General features: G+C 37.4%; 1 protein-coding gene and 1 pseudogene across 12 annotated transcripts in view; one reads left to right on the forward strand and one right to left on the reverse strand.

Annotated features, from left to right (window-relative positions):
• LOC111340243 (octopamine receptor beta-2R) overlaps window positions 1-12411 on the reverse strand; it is a 13212-nt gene extending 801 nt beyond the window's left edge. Inside the window, exons 1-5 of one of the 11 annotated variants that reach the window (XM_022947059.2) lie at window positions 11743-12411; window positions 7149-7246; window positions 2085-2208; window positions 1359-1385; window positions 1-909 (exon numbers count right to left, since the gene is read on the reverse strand). The exon at window positions 1-909 is cut by the window's left edge and continues 801 nt beyond it. In XM_022947059.2, the coding sequence (XP_022802794.2) occupies window positions 1-887 (887 nt within the window). In that variant the 5' untranslated portion in view covers window positions 888-909; window positions 1359-1385; window positions 2085-2208; window positions 7149-7246; window positions 11743-12411. The other 10 variants (XM_088763383.1, XM_022947058.2, XM_088763385.1 and 7 more) reach the window with 10 other exon arrangements.
• Window positions 12412-12924: 513 nt separating this feature from the next.
• Window positions 12925-19332, forward strand: LOC111340248 (uncharacterized; annotated as a pseudogene). Its single transcript, XR_015988665.1, has 10 exons — window positions 12925-12979; window positions 13277-13642; window positions 13905-14015; window positions 14312-14551; window positions 14973-15151; window positions 15497-15588; window positions 16282-16446; window positions 17252-17423; window positions 17529-17599; window positions 17891-19332. The product of XR_015988665.1 is annotated as an uncharacterized LOC111340248 (transcript).
• The last annotated feature ends 1892 nt before the right edge of the window (window positions 19333-21224 follow it).

Below are 21224 nucleotides of genomic sequence, written 5' to 3' on the forward strand. Positions count from 1 at the left end.
TTGAGAAGAATAGTGATTGGCCTTCGAAACTCAGGCATGCGCGCTGAGTATACTAAAGGATTTAATGCTGACCCGCTGTAATGTAGCGCCTTGAAGAACAGAACAACCTGGATTGACACATCGGCTGCGCAAGTCGAACATGAGAACAACACTAAATTGAGACTGAAAAATGGCAACCACGTGACGAGGAAGAGGAGAATTAAAGCAAAAATGGTAATTGCAGTACGACTTTCTTTTTTCACAACACGAGCCCTGTTTCGCGGTATCTTTGTTCTACTTTTAACTACGATCCAAATTGAAGTGTAAGCAAAGAAAATGACTGAAAATGGCACAAAAAAGCCAAGTGTTGAATATATAAGGAAAGTACCCTTCCACTCGGGTCCTTTTGGGATGAAGAAATTTAAAGACGCAATGCTAGCGGCTGTTAACCAAACAATCCCAAGCACTATAAAGTTGAATCGTGCTGACGACGTGCGATGACGCAAGGGAAAAGCGATGGCATACACACGCTCAACACTGATTGTCATCAAATGAAGAATGGATAACATTCCAGAAAGAATATCCATCGGGCTGAATATCGTTTCAACGAGGTGTGCTCCTTTAAAGTCTTGATTGAACAATAAGATTAATAAGGTTGCGTACAATGGAATTGTTACAGTTCCCACCAAGATATCACCAAGTGCCAGACCAATTACAAAGTAGTTGGTTCTTGTCCTCAAGTGTCGCTTCTTTGAAAACACAAAAATGATGAGGACGTTTCCGCATATTGCGAAAGCGGCGATAATCAAGTACACTATACACCACGTCACCAGATATTGTATAGCGATGAAAGGTGAGCTAACACGGAAAGGAATGCTGGAGTTGGTGAAATTGGAGCTGTTAGACATCCTGACCTCCTGACAACGGGATCTAAAGAGTAATAGAAAAAATGACATTTGAGTTGAAGTGCGGACTTAAGTCCCTCATTGATTCTCGCATGAGTAATCAGTCCCTCTCTAACACTGACTGGGGTCCTATGCAATTCTACCTTTGTCATACGTTTATGTCGCTGTTTCATGAAAATAAAAGCAGACTGCCAGCCACTCTCATGCTAAAGCAACTCTCGCATTCAAATCTGAAGAGCAAATTGAAGTGAGTTGTATCCTGTCCCCTTACAGGAATCTCATGATCAGAATGTTGAATTCCTCAAAGGTCTAGTAGTGCTTGCGAGTTTGAACGTCAGAGTGAACAAAAATTTTCTTTCAAATGGATAAATCTGCAACAGAAGGACAGTGCGATAAAATGTGATAAATGGCTGAAAAGACAACCACCATTGTTCACATTTATGTCCTGTGAAATACACACTGCATATACATCACCTGTCTGAAGTGGATTGTTTTTCGAAACTGAAAAGGGAAAAAGAAGGTAAAAATATGATCTTTCGGTTAGCTTTACCGATCGAAAACTTTTCTCTGTGTAACTTTCGATTCATGTGGAGAGGAGTGTATATTTCCAGACTTATTACTACATATTTCAGCTGAATCAGAAAGATACGCTTGTTTGATCCCCGCTTACCTATTGAATTGGTAGATAATATATGATCGGTACACGGTTAATCCAAGAGGAAGTGCTCAGCTTTAAATAAACTAAATCGTCCTTTGTTTTCGATTCATGTATCATGCCCTGTGCGGTTTAGACAAATTTTGACGTATGAAACGTAAAATATCATGAAATATTAAATACAATTTGTCTTTGACTAGAAGCTACATATGACGTGCTAGTCTTATCACGCAAATATCAAAATCGTGTTATTGGTTATGATTTCAAAATTGTACAGATATCTCACTGTAATGTATCAGCAGGTACAAGTGTATATCAGAAATAAATCAGGATTAAGATGAGGTAAAGTTGCTTGATTTTGCTAGATTAGTAATTGCTGGTGTCGGCGAATGAGTTTAAAAAGATCGGAATAATTTCGGATGCCGAATTATTCATCTTGAATCAGAGTAAGCCGAGAGAATATAAAAAAAGTCTTCTTTGCCAGACACGATGTTGAACATCCTAAGCGGGCTCTACACGCGTTAAAAGTTTGTATTTCAACACACCTGCGGCTGACGGGCCTGTCTCGATTAGCTCCAGCCACAAAAATCTTGTTTTAGATGGCTAACAGCGAGACAGCTGCGGCCACAAGTAGCCTCCAATTTACAGAGCTTTGCTGTTCCGACCGACCTGAAAGAAAACCATATGATTCGTAAGAATCCACCGGCATGTTTTGAGGAAAGCCGTGGGGTTTCCTCAGTCGATGAATTAATTCAAAAAAACCAACTACGTTTATGTTAGGTGGCACGCTAGGCTAATTATTCGTTTGTGGTGTTTGTTGGATCGGTCAAGGCTAGGTTTACCGCCAGTTCTCATTAACAATTTTGTCGAATCAGAATCCATAAAAATCGCATAGTGCTGTGAAATCATTCTTCTTGTTTACAAACCACATCTTCCAGAAAGAGCCAAATGGGAGAAAATAACAGACACGTAATCAATTTCCAATTTTTCCGTAGATTATGTTGGGTTCAAGTGGACAAGACTGTTTTAAACAAAAGAAAGAGCTATATTAGGAGATATTAGTTTTCCTGTAACTTATCTAGGTATCATTTAAATACAAAAATTTGTTTGAAAATAATATTAGCGTTACCTCAGGTGTAAATATTAGTCAAGAAAGAACTTTATTCAAAGTCGTCGTGATGATTTCTGTCATTGTGGAGAAATAAATTTAGCATCTCTGACTCGTATTGCCGATTAAAGCGGTTAGTTATAACGTAAGAGATAAAGCCGAAAATGTTATAGAGAGGTCCTAAAAAATTGACTACCAACATGCCCACAAACTGGGAGCACATCTTGTTGTCACTCACCATAAGGTTCAGTAATATTACTAAGTCTCTGTACACTACTGTTCGGGAAGTAAAATGAAAGCGTTAGACTGACCAGATAAGAGATTTTTCAAGCAGCGAATGAGCTTTCTATATTTATCTTTTTAGCTTATTCGTGGAGGCGTGGGAAAACCATAAAAGCGATGAAAATTATATCAGGGATGACTGCTCTATCTCTCAACTGAATTCAACATTCGTCATTACAGATACCATCGTTTGATAAACATCTGGTTGCTACGATACCTCGAGACCGAAAAGATGAAATATGCTTAAGGTAAAGATTTTAATGGGAGAGAATTTCAAACAACCGAATATTCATGATTTCGACAGAAACGTGTCGATAAAAATATCTCAAGCTCCCTTTACTTCGGTATTTTGACTCAACAACACAACCATTAACGGGCGTAACACTGTGTTTTCATTACGCTGCACATTTCTCTGTGTCGCTCTCGAGATCTCCCGGTCGTTCTTCATCACGGATATGCTCGTGTTTGCGCAGCACACTACTATTCTACAATCTGGTATCTTTCTTAAATACGCTTTTTTTTTCGTTATACCTGTTTTAGTCTATTCCTATCTATTAATTAAGAATACTTTGTGCAAGGTGCATCACGTTTTTAATCTCTTGTCCAGCGTGTACTAAAAACCTGTGTATACCATCATTGACTGATTTATCATGAGAAGTGTTTTACAGAGTATGAGTCCTGCTCCTATGCTTCAAGTTTAGTTCGTGAACAGTATTGGTTGGCACTGTAAATGAAGACCTCTATAGAAAATCAATTAAATTTTAGTAGCTCGGACGGCACGTAACGTTGCAATGGTCGTGTAAGTAAATAATGTTTGTCTTCACTGATGGTGGTTTGGAAAAATGTCATAGTTGACATATATCTTAAATAGGTGTCACTTGTAAATATTCTCACTGAAGAAATGAAAATGAAAACTACCTGTAAATGAAACCACGCAAGAAAACACAAGCCAAATATGTTAACTTGGAAACCGCGGCTTAAACGCTTTTTTCCCCTTCATAGTTATGTCTACTGTAAAACCCTCTGCACCCTAAATGTGCAGAGTTTTTTTTAGTTATTCAGTTTTATTTCCTCTTACCGTGATGATCTTCGCCAACTGAGCCTCTGGTGATACGAATTCAGGATGAGCTATGAATCTCAAGGCGCCTTATTTCACACACATCGGCTAGTCACAGTGTTTTTGTAGCTTTCATTCAAAAAGCAAACAAATTTTGTAATTTTTTTGCGCCCAGCGGGAACTACTGAGAGGCATTAATGACTAGAGTATCAATAATAGTACTTATTACCATAATGACACTTCAGAAGAGTTTAAAAGCTAACTTGAGGAGTGCTTAGTTCGCACAGCTCACAGGGTCTTCTCATTTCACAATCAGATGGACAATAATACACCCATCAGCTACTTGCCTCTTGCATGCACTGTAATATTCTTGCTAACGAATATTGTAATAAGTCGCTAAATCAAGTTGTGTGATATATCGACATAATAGCATCTGTTATTTTAGTTTTTGAAAAGATCGGAAGACTAAAAACCGATGAATTTTATTTCTTTCTCAGTGGGGTATCTTTTTTCTCGTAACAATGCGTTAACTTCTGGAGCCTTGGATTAACAAGAAACAACTTTTAAAAAAAGGAATAACGAAATCGCTCGTGATCCGATGTAACGATATTATACCCGCCGTACAAATTTGCCTTTTTAATGTTATTTTTCAGGACTTTTGTAGATTTTGTTGGTAATCCGGCCAGTTGTCATTCATTGTCGAATCAAAACGACACGAAATCATTCGGTTATTAATGACTCAGAAATGAAACACAAAAACAGCTCAGTAATGTAGAATTTTTAGCCTGAATATTCGATTTTTGTTGGCCTCATTCAAACAAAATTGGTAAAGATGTGAACTTAAATATTTGCTCCATCGTCTAGAAACATCTGGTCACTCGCAGCCCATGCCAACGCAATTAACCAACTCATTCATTTTGGAAAACTGAAATATTAAAATGTAGATAACAGTTGAGAAAACAACCAACGCACCGATATAATAGTTGTAACTGTCCAAAGCCCTCTGCTTATGCATGCAAATGAACCTGTTTCTAAGAAGGAGTGACCCATTGCCATCGAATAAATTTTATACCTAAAACTTTTTGTCACCTAATTTTTGTCGAATGGTCAATAAGGATAAGGTTTGACAAAGGCAAATGTTGTTAGCAAAGCCAAATAATGAGACTTTTGTATAGGTTAACTAGTTTCAATAAAATGCACATGAAGATGTTTTTCTGTTGGCGGTAGGATTTGCCGCTGGTTATATACACAGCCGACTAATCCTGAGGGTAATTTTGAGGTTTCAACTTTAGCACTCAGATGTTGCTTCATGAATATTTGTTTCTAATAAGAACTATGCTTGTGCTAGCTGTCTATCGAGAGTTGCAAACACATCACTGGATGAATTCTTCTTCAGCTGCACGCTGGGGAATACGCCTGAAGCATTTCAAGTAATTTGAAGATTAACGAGTCATAAAATGACACCTGCTGGTTTTTTAGACTCGTATCTTTTATGTTCGATCCAGTTCACGCTAGTCGGAAGCAGATCATCACAGATCAACAGCTTTCTCAAAACTGCGATCTTATTGAGCAACATCATTTAAGTGTTTACCCAGTCGCGTACCCTAGTATTAAATCTGCACTTACCGTGTCGTTTGTTGCGTTACTAGGTAGTGGTCCTATTTTTTTGTTAATTTTTTGTTTCTCCTTTTGAGTGTGTTAGTTGCCCTGTGTTGTTAGTTACCTTGCGTCGTAATTGACCATATCCTATTGGAAAACCCTTTCATTGGTGGGAGGTGAGTTTTCTCACAGATCTCAGGGATATAGATTAAAATTAACGTTGAAAATGTCATAACTCTTAATTATGTGTTCATGGCGAAGAAGATTATAATTGGTTTAATGATGCTCAGTTCACATAATCAGCTATAAAATCAATGAGGCTCACGAAGATGAGAAACACAAATAGGATGGCCAATTTAAACGTTTATTCCATGCTCTATTTAAAATGTCGATCTCGTTTCTCGGCCAACACTTCTTTAATATGCCTCAGTCGCCAAATCACACAACGCCCTTAGAATACACGCAACTCTTCGCCGTCGCAGGCAATAGGCCCCATTCGAACATTCCGTACGTGTTCGTACTCAAAATTTAATCTTGTTCGAACAGTCCTTAAGACTTCCTTGCGACCAATTCTCGAATAGATAATGAGTATTTACCATTCTTCTTGTTACCATAACGGCATATGCGTATTTATTAATTGCCCGTGGGCAAGATATAGGCTAATCCTTTGTTCTGATTGGCTACCCAGGACCATCTTGCCCGCTGAGATGACTCAAGTTGAAACGTTGCGTGAGCGGATTAACAGAGTTCGTAGTTTTTTGCCTCGATTTGTTTGCGTTTTGAAGGACCTCGACTTCGTCTCCGTGCACAGAACGGCAGCGGCAAAAGTTAATCATCGCTCTTGGTCAACACCAAGTGTGGTAACACCATCCATGTGTTCCAGTTCACTCCAGACAGAATAGCGATCAAAACTAGGCTCAAGCAGTTCAATAAAACATCGTGCATCACCAAAATAACGTTGATCTTTTAACTGGGCAATTCCCGAATTTAATCCTAATGTACTTGAAATCTTAGTTGGTAGTAATTGTTATAATGTTTAAATAATCCATTCATTTGGTTCTCGCGATCATTATCAAATCCTCTCACCGAACGAGAAAGAAACTGAATATGATATCTTTTTAACATCGTCGGTCTCTATGATTGGAAAGTTGACAACTGAGAAAGACTAATCAGCCACTCGTCCAAAGCACTCATAGGTCGTTTAATTTGTTGTTGGCTGACTCTCCCGTTCACGAGAGTGAGTCTCAAACATAGCTACAATTGGCATAGCAAATGGCCTGATAGAGATAATCAAAGTATGTATGAATTCGCTAAGAGGATGTGGTTGCAGCCGTTGTGGATCCATCAATCGCCTTCGAAAACCGGGATCGATTTCACAAACACACTGTGGTGAAACACTTTTTTCGTCCCTAGCTCCTAGAGCTACAAGAAAACGAAACGTTTCGCTCTGGGGGTCGACTGAGTGTCTTCTTCATGCATCCCTAAACTGAAAAAAGCCTCCGAAAATCATTTGAGATTAAAATTCTTAAAATTAAATTAATTGGAAAGAAAAAAAGTTGTTACCGTTTGTCGTTTTGAGAGGAGATTTCATCCGGCGAGGCGGTAAAGTATCAACTGCTTTGGAGACGAATTTAGTTTACTTCGTTTAATTTCGCGGCCGACTAAAGAAAGCAGTAAGAGATGGCAATCAGTGCAAATAAAGCTGTAGTTAAAATTAGCGTCATTTGAATAGATGTAATTAGTTTGCGAATTGGATTTTAAAGTTCAAGAATCCTAACGGTTCTAGCTACCGTAAAAGGGAAGTAGAGGAATTATTTACTGATATTTATTAATGAAATGGCCTGACTTTATTTTTTCCAAACCAAAGGATAGAAAGTGTGGCCTTATGAAATTGAAGCAAGAGCCATCGCCAGTGCTTTGAGGATCATAATACAAACAAACATTCGACTTAAGTAAACTTTATCATATTTGTGTACTTTTCCGCTCGGCAACTTACTTTGAAGACCTTTGAATATGAATCAACATTCGTTCGGCGTTGGGACTTATTAAGCTTTTGTAACCTCGCATATTTGATCAAAGTAAAGTTATGATGTCTCTTTTATCACTTATTATAAGACTATTGCAAGTAGTAAACACAGCTGAAGCACAAGGACATAAAAGGGCAAGACTCTCCCGTAATGCCCACGTTTTATAAGGAAACGGTTTTGCCTTCACTGAAGTTAAAAAGTCGTACAAGGGATTTTCTACTTCGGGCTATCTTAAACTGTTCAAGTTCGCAGGATTTTGAACTCCAAATAGTCAAGTCAGTAATAGCAACTTCATGTCTACTACGTCCCAATGAACAATCTAATGGGCAATTCACGAGCAATAGCTTGCTTTCAACAAAAACTTCCCTTCCTCATTTTACGACATTTGCTTCCATTTACGGCCGCTTTACGGTTTTTTACATTTACGGCCGCTTTCTGGTTTATTTGAAATTGTGTATTAGGACACAAACTGTGTCATTCATATAATCTCTTTTTCTCCTGGCATTTATTTGATTGTACGTTATCTTTAATTTGCAGTTTTCACGTAGCTATGGGACAGAATTATTGAGTCGTTAGTCTGTTTTAAATATTATTAAAGAAACCAAAGTTTAACTTTCATTTTCCCATCGAGGCTCAGGATAATTGGCGTTAAATAAACTAAGACGCCCCAGCTACGGGGCGTCTTAGTTTAAAAAATCACATAGTCTTCTTAACCGCCTCCCATTTAACTCAAAGGATAGAGCGCTGGACTGTTGTGCGGGAGGTCGAAGGTTCGAGCCCCGGCCGGACAAACACTCAGGGTCTTAAAATAATTGAGAAGAATATGCTACCTTTCTAAAACATCAAGAAATGGTTAGACACTCTAGTCTTTTCGGATAGGGACGAATAAATAGAGGACCCGTCTCCTGCTGGTTTAGGGGCAGGAGATGTTAATTCTCCACGCACGAGATTACTTTGTGATGGATGTCCTCCCCTGGGGTGAGATGGGTGGGTATGGGATGGGTGGGTAACAGGACCCCCGTTGATACCAGTGTTTACTACACTGAAGGGGCTATCCTGTATAAATATAGATGTTTACTCTACTCTACAAGCAGGAAATTTGTTACTTGTTTCGATGTAGCCTCGCTGTCAAGCTATTTCTTGGTAATTTTTCGCAACGCTTTCTCGAGACCTCAGGCTAATATCTTAGCAGTTTGGCAGTGGTGCCCAAAGATAAATAATATGAACTGAAGCGTGTCATTCTCCAGTGCTCATAGTATTGACTGTCGAACGAAGCTTGTCATTGTCAATTCAGATTCTTTCAGCCATCCATGGTTGATGAATTTAGAGGTAGAAATCGAAAAACTTTGACCAGTTTCGTTTGGCAAAGATCTAAGTAATTTTTAGTGTACAAGATTGTTTCTAACGTTAAATGAGAACCATTGACAAAAGTACTTTACTAAATGGGTCCCCGCAACAAAAAAAGATTTCCACTCTGAGGTTTACTCACTTCAACTTACTTACAGGCAGGAACGACAAGGTACTATTTTCTCAAACTTAGCATGAATTAGTTGAACTATTGTTAGTTCTCTGTTCGACAAGCTGTCTTATTTGAAAGCAAACCACTATGCGGAATACTTGAATTTGTTTTACTTAGGTTGTGAACTTAAACGGTATACGATTGTTGCCTTCGCCCATAATTAGTTATATTATTACCTGCAGAAAATAGCTTTTTAGCCACAAACAGCAGATTCATTAAGGCTCCCTGTTTTAAGGCTTATTGTCAAATCTCGGACTTAATTCACCCTCTAGCTATATAATTACATCATCTTTTTCAATAGTCAATGCATTCTTCTGAAAGCCTTTTTCCTGGGGGAAGCGAAGAGTCTAGCAGTTAAACCTTACAATCCTTGCATTTAATTAACAAACGGAAGATTCTTAAAAAATAACTCAAAACCTTAGAAGAACATTTTGAAAAGTATGCGATTTTGCCAAAAGTAAATGAATAAGTGAATTAAGTAAATTTTAAAAAGGTTCTCTCGCTCACCACTTTCAGTGTAGGTCCAGTTTACAAGTGGGCTGTTTTTTTTTTTTTCCTCCTTCACAATAGTCGTTTGTAGACTGAATTTCAGGGCAAGGTATCATGCGACGTATGGCCCAAATGAAAAAAAAAAAAACCTGTTTTGCAAATACCTTGGTACTTTATCCAGATTTTCTGCACATTCTGCTCATTTGAATAATATATAAAAAAAATGAAATCACGGGTTTAGAGTTGTAAAGAAAGAGGGTCTTTTTTTGGTGTGAATAATAAATGTGCCTACCTTGTTCGGCAGATAGCAACTCTTTCCTACACACAGCTCATTTTTAGAACGACGGCAAATATGAGTAGCGCTCATATCCAATGTTTTGATGAATCCGTGCAATAATTGTTGAATCCAAAACATGGCTTCATACATAAAAAAAGTCAATTATTTATAGAGCTAAGTGAATAAAATAATTTATCATTCTTTTCTTTGAATCCTTAAGGTGATTTATTGAACAGCCTGTTTCATTGACGAGTTGAGCTCATCAAACTGATCAAATGAACTTAGAATAGTGACAATGAGTTGAAACTGGCATACGCCGAGGAACATCCTTAACTGTTGTTCAACATCAAACTTGTATTAGATTTGACTGTCCAATAACTAAAGATCACTGTTTTCATGATTTCTCTACAGGTGATATTAGACATGTATTCATATTTTCTGGCGCCAATAAGTCGTAGGTTTTGTTCCTCCAATTTGTGAAAGATAAAAGAAAAAAGTCAAAAGAATGCAATCATTAAGAGCTTTGTGTTGCGGGTACCTTTAATTCATGACCCACGAAAACGCTTTTGTTCTTGAGGTAAACATGCAATATTTCTTCTTTGTATCTTTTGACAGGGCTAGATTAAAGTTTGAGGATGAAAAACTATTGTTATCTTAGCTGTCCCTGTCGCCTAGCTAATTCATCGTAGATTTATGTTTTTTCAGTGAAATTTAATTCTTAGAATCTCTTTATCAATGTAAATCCTTCTTGATTTTATTTAGCATGTGTACAGCTGCCCCAAACAAAAAAAATCGAATTTTTTTACGGCAGGGGGCGGCTTTATATGGGCTATCTTGATTTTTAACGCCAAACGTACGTGTGCTTGCTTTCGTAAAAAACTATTTGACTCGTTAAGCCTGAAAGTGGTAACAACACCTGCGTTGCTTCGAGTTAAAAACGTTCACCGAATCATGTGGGAATCCGTTATAAAGCATCTCTGGACAGCGCCTTATATTTTTCGCTTCTCTCTTACACGCCTGAAGATTGGTTCCTTATTGTGCTCTTTCCGTCTAAGATTAAACTGTTTCCCTCTCAACTTAAACAGTTACACAAGTTTGCTAAGCATGAGCTATCAACATCAACTTGAGTTATTCTGAATATCCGAGCTGATCTATGCTAGCTACCACATGATGAACACCGTTAGTATATTGTGGTGTTTTCATTCCACTTCATACTCGAGTCCTTAAGAGGCTGTCTCTCTTATTTCCACCCGGTCAATTTCGCGTCAAAAATAATTTTTCCTGAAACTCTGTCAACAGAAAGACTTTACTTAGGAACGAACTAAATTACGTTTGGTTTGATTCAAAATAATTTTCTGACTGCGTTAGGGGCCATAGTTATTTCCCAGTCCGTAGGGACCGTGGCAACGTCTCGAAAATTGAAAAATAGGCATATTTTGTAACATTGTAAAATATTTGATTCGCATAGTTAAGCCACCGAATTTGTATCAGATTGCTTAAAAAATTTTCTAGTTTGCCAAGAAAGTTAGAATTTGACCTCTCAATATATCTGAAAAGGCGAATTCTAGCATATTCTGACCTCTATAAATCGCCATCGGCCGATGGCCGTAAATAAACTTGATTTAGACGTTAAGTTTTGGGATTTGGGACCTGGTTGACAGCTCTATCCTACTCAGCCGTTAATTTTAGAGCTTTATAGGCAAAAAAAATGCATAAACCCCCGTACGTTTTCGATTTTTCAAAAGTTATGACCGTTTGAATCAGTACATGTACGAGCATTCGCGATTTCATCACCTACACCAAAATCGAACTGCTGGAGAAGATTTCGTCATAAATACAACTTACCCGCTTTGCAGCCCGGCTTCAAGGCTAGCTTCAGTATTTTTGTAATAACCGAATTGCTGAAATCCATGACAACCTCAACAAATTGTTAGGTATTGCCTTCGAAAAGTAGGCTGCATCCATCGTGACTCGATCGTGGTATTAAAACAAATGGTCGGAATTATGGCCACATTTCGCAGTTAATTACCCATCGCTTCCGAGGTGAATTTTTCCAGAATCAGAATATTAACTCTCCATGTCTGGGAGCTGAGGGGGAAATGAATGTTTTAGGCTTCTGAAGTGAAGAAATAATCGCTCAAATTTAGATCACGACTATTCAGTTCGATGTTGTACTGTTCTCACCAACACGATCTCGTCCCCGAATGAAGGATTATCATAACTTCTCAAATGTGACAAAACGAAGTATAACCATTCAACATCGAGATGACCGTGAGTCCAATGGTAGACTGGAGATACTAAGGTAGCGGAAGTCACAAAGTAAAAAATGGCGGCGAAGAAGGCGTCCAAGAACAAAGATGATCTCGATGCTCGAGATTACACGAGGTAACAAGTTTGCTTTGAGAAAAAGAAATATCACGGAAGAGGAAAAAAAGGCTGGAGTGATTTGGAATTTTATAGGGACTCCACCACTGGTTTGAGGAAATACAAGCACAAGTATCGGCCATCAGAAGAAGGTGAATTTACAATATTTTTATCTTTTGCAACGCGATATCCCCCTAAAATTAACGAATACAGTTAATTGTCAAAACGCCTTAAATTTACTAGAATGATTAATCCAATGTTCCAAACAAGCTGCTGGCCATGTTGCCTTAACAAAGCTCATGCAAGTTTTAATTGACTCAAACCTTATAGATTGCGGTCGGAGTTTATATTTGGGAGATGATGATGTATAACCTACATGTCATGAGATGTCACCACCATCAATTGTCAAGCGAAAGTTTTTTTGGGGAAAGAATGTTCTTTTGTCCAAACACCTGCAATACAACTGTTTTTCACAACATCCCACTTTAATGTAGATCAATCACTTTAATGAGATCAATCGTTTCTCATGCAAAGGTAATGATAAATTGCTAATAATGGCTGGGAAAAATTGGGGTCCCTGTGCTCATTAGTGAGCTGTAGCCTATTATCCATCTATAGATCTCAATATCAAGGCAAATCTACTATATTTTCAGTGTGTACGTGCACGAGCATGCGCAAATGATGCTATCAACTATCCGCAGTGAGGGTTGCACAAAATGTGAGGAATCACCTTAAGCTTCTTTAATAAGGCATTCTTGGGACAACTTGATTTAATGAAGTAAGTGGGGAGTGTAAAGAAAGAGAGTTTATTTTTAATAGGGTTGCACATTTCATTTTCCATGTTGCCAGGTCTCAATCTTTGTCAGAAAGAAAGTTGGTGAAATCACAGACTAACTGGCATTTAAAAGAAGGGGTGCTAAATTATTTTAAAAAATTATGGTCATGAATAGAAGAGTTGGAATGTACCAGTATCTATTGATGCACATTGTGACTAAATATTATTTTTGTTTCATAGATGACCTCGAAGCTGCACTTGTGAAATGTGAAGAGGTTCTTCCCACATTTCAAATTGCATCTTCCAAAACTTGGGAAACACGAATGTCTAATTTGACCTCTAGTTGGGACAACATCAGGAAGTGGCTAATAGAGGCAGTCCTTAGCTGTGAGGGCTTCCCCTCTCCAGACATTTACAGCATTTGTTTGGAAGGCAAAGTCTGTATACGATTTATGGAGTGCCTAAAACAGTTTATGTGCCATTCATGCGGTGAAAAGGTTCACAAGTCTTTGCCTTTGCATGACAGAGATACATATGTAAATGGGTACTTTCATGCTATTCCCCCAACTGTTGGAGTTGATGGAAAAGGTTATCACCAAATAATAGGTAATCTCACAATATACAGTGTCCATTTTTTTAAATTATTATTTTCACTTCATATGCTTAATTATACATTTTTTTTAAACCAGCATATTCAAACTGAACTTAGCATAAGCAAGTAAAGGTGGATGGAGACTCATTCAACAGGTATTAATTAGCTTTAAAGTCATAAGTGGTTTCTTAGAGAAATTTATGATGATGATGATTATGTTATAGCACAATGCAAAACAACATTTTTAATGTAGCTTTGCTTCTCTCTTTTCCTTAGATAAGTCTTTTCCAGTCCCTAATATACCAGATCAATGTTCAAGTTGTAAAGAGGCTGGAGTCATACAACAAGTTCCATCTTCTGGTTTCTTAATAATAGTCAATGAAAAAGGTAATAGTGTCTGTTTGGTTAAACTGTCCTGGATTTTTACTTATTTCCTGTATCTAATTATTAAGTGAATTAATAAAAGTAATATGGCTTGCTCTTTATCTCAAATTACTTTTTGATATGTCCTTTTTTGGTAATCAATTAGATTGTAATGCATCATAAGAAGAGACTCATTTTATTAAAATTTTAATTAATTTCACCTTAATTTATTACCTATAGTTATGGGAATTCCTAGTCGAAGCCATTTTACTGCACTTTAATGTTATCATTATTCATGAAGTGAATAATTTCTTTTTCAGGACTATATGATTTGAACAAAGTCATAATCCAGGGTTCCAATTGCAACAGTATCATTCTATCCTGGTGTCTGATTGATGTTGTAGAAGCAGGGTTTTGCTGTGGGAGTCCCAGTGACACCAGTTATGTGTTTGACCAACAATTGTTCAGGTTATGGGATTCAATCCAAAAAAGGAATGCCTGGGACATCAGAAAGCTCATTTATTCATGGACTTGAGGATGTATCAGTTATGAAAGGAAGGGTATGCTTTTCTTTAGTTGAATTAATTTTATTTAATTTTCCACTTATGTTTCTATATAATTTTTTGTACAGTAGTCTATTGAATGGTCAAAATTGTATTCTGACACATTCTTGCTCAACACTTATCTTTGAATTGTAATATTTTAGAGACAATGTAGCAAATGTATGGGGTTACAAGACTTGCTCTTGGCTCTGACATAATAATCTGATTGTCTATAGATTTTTCACATATTTTTAAGTTTGGTACTAGAACATTTCAATATAATTTTCAGGTTTTATACCTTGTTTGTTTGGTTTTTTTTTTTTGAGATGTTTGTGTACATAATGTGGTGGAAATCTTACTTTTGTGCTGTCTGCTGTACTTTATCTAGTATTTACTATTACTGACCTACCTAAATAGATATTTCTATTTTTTTTTTCAGGCACCAACCATCAATCACAGCACATTTAGTAGATCTTTGAAAGGGTGGAAATTCTGCCAGTTTGAATTGGGTCATCTGCAAGGTCACAACTGGATTATTTGCCCTACATGTTCCATCTTTCAGCACTCCTGCCATGTTGATGGAAATATGAAACTGTATCGTTACAGTTCATCTGGAGGGTAGGTTTTATTCTAGAGGAAAGGTCTACACAGAACAATGTCAAAAACACCCAACATTTTATCAATGTTCATAAAACTTGTACAATAGAATGAAGGGTGCAAATTTGTAAATTTTACTTTTATTAGTGGCCTGAATACAAGTGGCTGTTGGTTATTGCATTACTTATATTTTAATTTGGTGTGTTTTGTTGAGTTTAGTTATATTGCAAAGATATATAAAGTTGAGGTTTAATAATTAGGTTAGGCACAATAGTAACTGTTATCATCCATTGTCTTTAATAATATGCAGTTATATCATGAAAAAAATGATACATTTTAGCCAGTTATAATTGTTTTCTTCTACAGACAAAGGAGGCAATCATATTATGAAGATCTTTTTATTGCCAACAAGGGGGATGTTGATAGTCACATGAACAAAGTATGCAAAGCAGTCCAAATCTAAAGTGTGTATATATGCAGTTTTATTCCGATCATTTTATACTAAGTTTATAGCCTCTTAGCAAGCTGTGACAAGTTTCTATATTGGTAGGATTGCATGAAATTTTGACTTTTCTGTTACAGTATTAATAGTTATTAAATGCTGCAACTAGGAACAAGACAATATATGTGGGGGGTATCACATTGGTGGGCTGCTTCTAATAAGGGTAGGAAGACAGCCGAACTAGATGAGACAGGACTTGAGATCGCAGGCTGCCGGCATGGTTTGGCACAGTGGGCAGTGAACATGGTGTAAAACATTTTGTAGATTTTTTCCTATCCAGGGGTACAGTATGAACAATGGAGGTCCATTGGCATTCAACTTAAGGCAATTAGAAAACAATGAGGACTGACAAATTAGAATCAATCAAATTCAGACTTGTAACTAGACCTTTATTAGTCAGTTACTTCATTTTAGTTAATTAAAGTTAGAGACATTCAACTGAAAGGTAAGTTATTCATATCTTTTAGATCGTGAGAAGCTCATTACTGAGCATGCTATTGCTTGGAATCAAAGAAAAATCAATGGCATGGCACAGAGTCTGTCAAGACGATACACACAGGTCAGTATTTATGCAATATTACTATTGCTAAATAGCTATTAAACAGACAAAATTATGTTACCACTTGTACTCACGCTTTATCTTATTTAGACTCGTCCAAACAGCGTGCACACCCCCGCAAAAAGATTTCTTCAAACAAGAATAAGCAGTCTTCCCTAGTAGATAAGTACAATCAAGAGAAAGAAGGCAATGAAGCTTTGCAAGCTACTGTCTCTGAAGTTATGAAGGGGAATTTCCCATGGGGAAACACAACAGGTAAACTTTGTGAATTTTAGTACTCAATTCAACTTGTCTCTTTTGTTGAGTATTTCAGCTTGTAGCTGTCATTTTTGTTCTAAGTATATTTTCATTCTCTCATTGATAAAGTACAACTACATAAATGATAAAGTACAAGTACATTGTACAACTTACTAATTTTATATAAGATAAGACATACTTGTGATAGGGGGTAGCTTAGTAGCTACGGTCATTGTGTTGGTGTCTTAAGAAAGACACTATGCTCCAGCAAGAAAATTGTACCAGCAAACTGTTCACAACTTCTAATAGATCAGGCCTCTTCCGAGGTGTTGAGTTTTTTCCTACTTCTGTCTAACCTGAGCACGCAGGACATTAAAATCAAGAACAACAACAACAACAGCAACAACAGCTTTTAAAACGTTATTTTGCAAATAGTAAATGCTAAACTAGGCGGGCTATTGATTGCTTATGCATAAAACTAGATCAATCAAATAACATTAATAACAATTAAGATTTAGTTACATGTAATATTATTATAATAGTTTCTGCATATTAAGATTGCTAAAACAAAATGAGGGGAGAATAATGAGAGAAGACACTGATTTTAATTACTTAAAGTTTCCTGTTCTTGAATAATCTCGTGTTTAATAAGAAAGGTATTTTCTTTGTCCAGCATTCTTGGTTATTCATTTTTAATTCTAGCTTTGAAAGACTTTTTGGGTAGCTCTCTAAGATTGCGTGGTATGTCATTCCAACAACTGGCACCAGTTATTAAGAATGCATTGTTTTTGTAATTCAAGTCAGTTTTCATTCGTCCATATAGGTACACCAATGAGAATCAAGAAAGTCATCGTTGAAAAACATGAAGTGATCACGAGATGGGATGAAGAAATTACTCGTAAAAAATGAGATGGCAAACTTTGTAGCGTTCTACATGGATGTTACTATTCCTCGGCTTGAAAGGATTGTTGTGGAGTTACAGGATAAGTTAGCACGTGAGCATGTCATAACCATTAGTCTTTCCTGTTCTTAACATTAACAGTTTGCTGTTAATAGAAAATAATCTTGATAAAGCGTTCTTGTTCTTTTTCCCTGTCAAGATCCTAAAAGCAGTTCAGACGTACCACGCGACAACAACGAAGCATCTTTGCAACCCGAGATGGAAGAAAATGTAATTACCTTTATCTTTGTGTTTACTTATTTACTTATTTATTTATTTATCTACGTACGTACTTATTTATTTATTTATTTAGTTTTCACACTATCCTTTGCTTCACAACTGCAGTACATTTCTTACTCTTTTGCAATACATTGTGCACTCTTTTACAATAATGTGCTTACACTTTGCTTTACACTACTCTGCGTCCATGGCATACCATGCAAACATTCAGACACACTATGTAAAAGTAACGTAGCATCAATATTTCTCTCTGCGACACCCTCTTTCTTTTCGTGTGTCTAGGAGATGAAGTACAGAAGTAGTTCAATGAGTGTGGTGGTTCCTCAAGGAAAGTTGAGTTGTACCAAAAAGGGAATTGCCTTTTGCAAGAGTCAGATTTGTTCTGCAGCTACCAAGTTCAAAGCTGCATTAAGTGGTAGTGACTACGAGGAATGTCTGCCTTTGGAAGAGGGTGCAGAAAATGATGATGACGTTGACGTTGACGACGGCACGTACGACAGAACTGGTGATTGTTCTGAAGATGAAATCACCTTTAATTACACAAACGTGCCAGGTGCGGGAATTAACGTTGTGGTACTTGGTGAAGGAATTCCCCATTGCGATACATTTTCATGGAAATTTCCTGTCGAAATAACGCTCGACGGCAGAAACGGCAGTTCGGCTTGTAGTGTAATAGCTTTGATCTTTGCTCATGGAGTGTGGCATGAGCGGCTCGATCTCCAACCTACGCGTGAACTATCTCCTCTGTGGGTTATGTTACTCTGTGCATCAATCAGGGTGGGAAACCGCCTTTATGACCGCTGTCGACACAGCCTACCTCAGCGTTTTCTTTCAGCCTCAGAGGCAGCCACTGTCGCAGAACAATGTGTGAGTGTGTCCGTGCATTCGCCCTTGGCTAGACGAGTTTGTGATGACCATGCTCCCACAACTCCAGTGCACCAGTTATCAGCACTGTGTGATGGCTTCCACGGAAATGCAGCTCTACTTATAGCCAACGAAGAGACCGTTCTTTTCTTACCACTAGCTGGTCAATCTATTGCCTTGGTGGACAGTCATCGTCATGGTGACCTTGGTGCCCAAATATTACTTGGTTATCAAAGTCGTTTAGAGCGATTTGTAGTTGCGTGCCAGAAAGTGCTCGATTTAAATGATGATACTTACTGCAATCTGTCGTTTATTTATTTTTAGGCCAGGAGAAGTCAGACTTGATCATATCTCCATTTACAAGCCTAGTACGCTGTATGGAACTTGTATTGAATTTTTATTTATTTCAGCGTGTTTGAAAGTCGCATTATATACATTTTAAGTATTATAATATAATTATTAGTTTTAAACAATGCAGAGAGGGTTGCGGCAACAATTATTGGCATTTTGTATCAAATACCGAGGAAAGGTTTCTCCCCTACTTTTGTTTTGAGGGCGATCTATTCCCTGGGTTGATCATCGGTCTTGAATATTGAAAATAAAGTATATGTTGTATTTATTAACCATAATTCTATTTTTTTTTCTTAGTTTTGTCTCGGAATGCTTTTATTGATTGCCATTTTCTTTAATGTTTCTAACTGTAACGGTGACATGGGGCAGCGAGGAGGAAAACAAGCAACATTTGGAATATTTTGTTCAGTGCACCTGCCTCTCGGCTCACTACAATTTCCAAGTAGACTGTAAATTTCACGTTCACTTTAATATCAGCATTATTAAAATCGTCTATTCCACTTCAAAAACGTTCTTTTTATTTTGTTATGACAAGATGGACAAGCCCTTTGGGGTTAACAAGAACAGTGAGAGCCACTTGAAGTGTTAGACGCACTTTACAACAGGTTTCAACCGTTATTGAACTCGTGTTTCAAAACCTGATATTGTCTCCGACGAACGTTTCTCGTGGTTATCCCTTGTAATATACCATCGAAATGTTGAGGTTTTTATTTTCTTCGGAACCCTGTGGATCGTCTCACTGAGGCCCCGGATAATTTTTGGTTCCGCAAAGCCGTTTTTAGGCAATCTGGGGAATACGCCTGAAACTCCTTGTATCAAGACAAGCTCTGTTCATATTAACAATGTGTGAATAAAACAGCTTTGTAATAATAAGGTTTAGGATTTTGCCACTGCTTTTCCGAACGAGAAAACTGTTCGGGGCCTTCGAGAAAGGGGCCCGTGACCCGAGGCACTACATGCTGGAAAGCCTAGTTTTTGTAAAAATCTACCCCGTAAACTCTCATTTCTTTTCATCGTGTAACCGTTATTATACCAAAGGGAAGCTGGCTTTTTCCTTTGTAAGCGGTTAATTTACAACGTGAACTGACAAAATTTCTAAAGACTCTTGCAGATCCGTTGATAGATCGATGATAAACAACCGTTTTCGATTTCTCTGTTAGAATTCGGTTGGGAGAAGAGGTCTGCGTATTGCAATTTTTTAGCCGATATTGCCTAATATACTCAATGAGCATTTCGCAACGGTTGGACAAAAATTAGCTCATCAGTTACCTCCAACTCCAAAATGTTTAACTGATTTCTTAGGGAAATGTAAATCACGCGTCTCATACTAATTTTTTCAACCTATCACTCCGGTTGAAATTGGACTGGAAATATTACCCAACAATAAGTGACACAGCCTCTACTCCTGCCCTACTCGGATATTAAAGTGTGCAAGTGACGTTCTACGTCATGTCGTAGCAGAAATCTTTAATTTGTATATATCACTTGGAACATATACAGCCAAAATTAGATGTGAAAAATCGCCCATATTTAAGGATATGAAACTGAACCAAACAATTACGGGCCCGTATCTTCACTGCCTAATTTTAACAGAATTTTGGAAAATTTTTATAAAGGAGGAAGACATTTTTTTATCGCTCTCAACGTGAATTCCGCGAAGAGTATTCATCCTAAAATCACTCGATACTTACAGCAACAATATATTAGACTCTCTTCTATAAGTGAGCAAAATTTCATGGCTTAACCATTACTGGTTACAAAGTTATAGTCACAGTCATAGCAAGTGATCCATTTTTAAACCATTGCGCTACTTCTTACCTGTTGCAGAATTCTCCACTGCGTTAAGGAAAATCCCTGCGTTCCGCTGGTACAGCAATCAATAGGACTGTATCTTTCTGGTTTTTCAAGTTTATTTACGATCCGCGTACGCCTCTACAATCTCCGTACAATCTACGTTCAGTCGATCTCAATGTCTATTCCGAATGCCCTCAATTACAACATGTTATCTCTTCTTATCCCAACGGAAATACACACCTAGTTACGTAAGTCCGAGATTCACAATGCTTATTTGCGCTTAACTAAGCCATTTTCCTGTCGCACAGTTTGACTTGCGTCCTTACCCAGACTAATCCAATTAGCCCCTAGCAATTAAACCCACACCCACTATTTACGGAGCACGTGTCACATATTTCTATGTGTTACAGCCCAAACGTACGCCTTAAATTCCTCTAGATGATTCACTCGCGTGTATAAGCTAACATTCTACCGATTATTTATTTTATCTATTTGTTTTTTGTAATTATTGATTATGCAATAACATGTTTCACAACATTACCATCGTAGTTCTGTTTTGTGTCATTGAAATCTAATAATATCTACAGCTTGCAAATGTTTCTTTTTT

This window comes from Stylophora pistillata, chromosome 6 (genome assembly GCF_964205215.1).
Source record: "Stylophora pistillata chromosome 6, jaStyPist1.2, whole genome shotgun sequence".
Classification (NCBI taxonomy): domain Eukaryota; kingdom Metazoa; phylum Cnidaria; class Anthozoa; order Scleractinia; family Pocilloporidae; genus Stylophora; species Stylophora pistillata.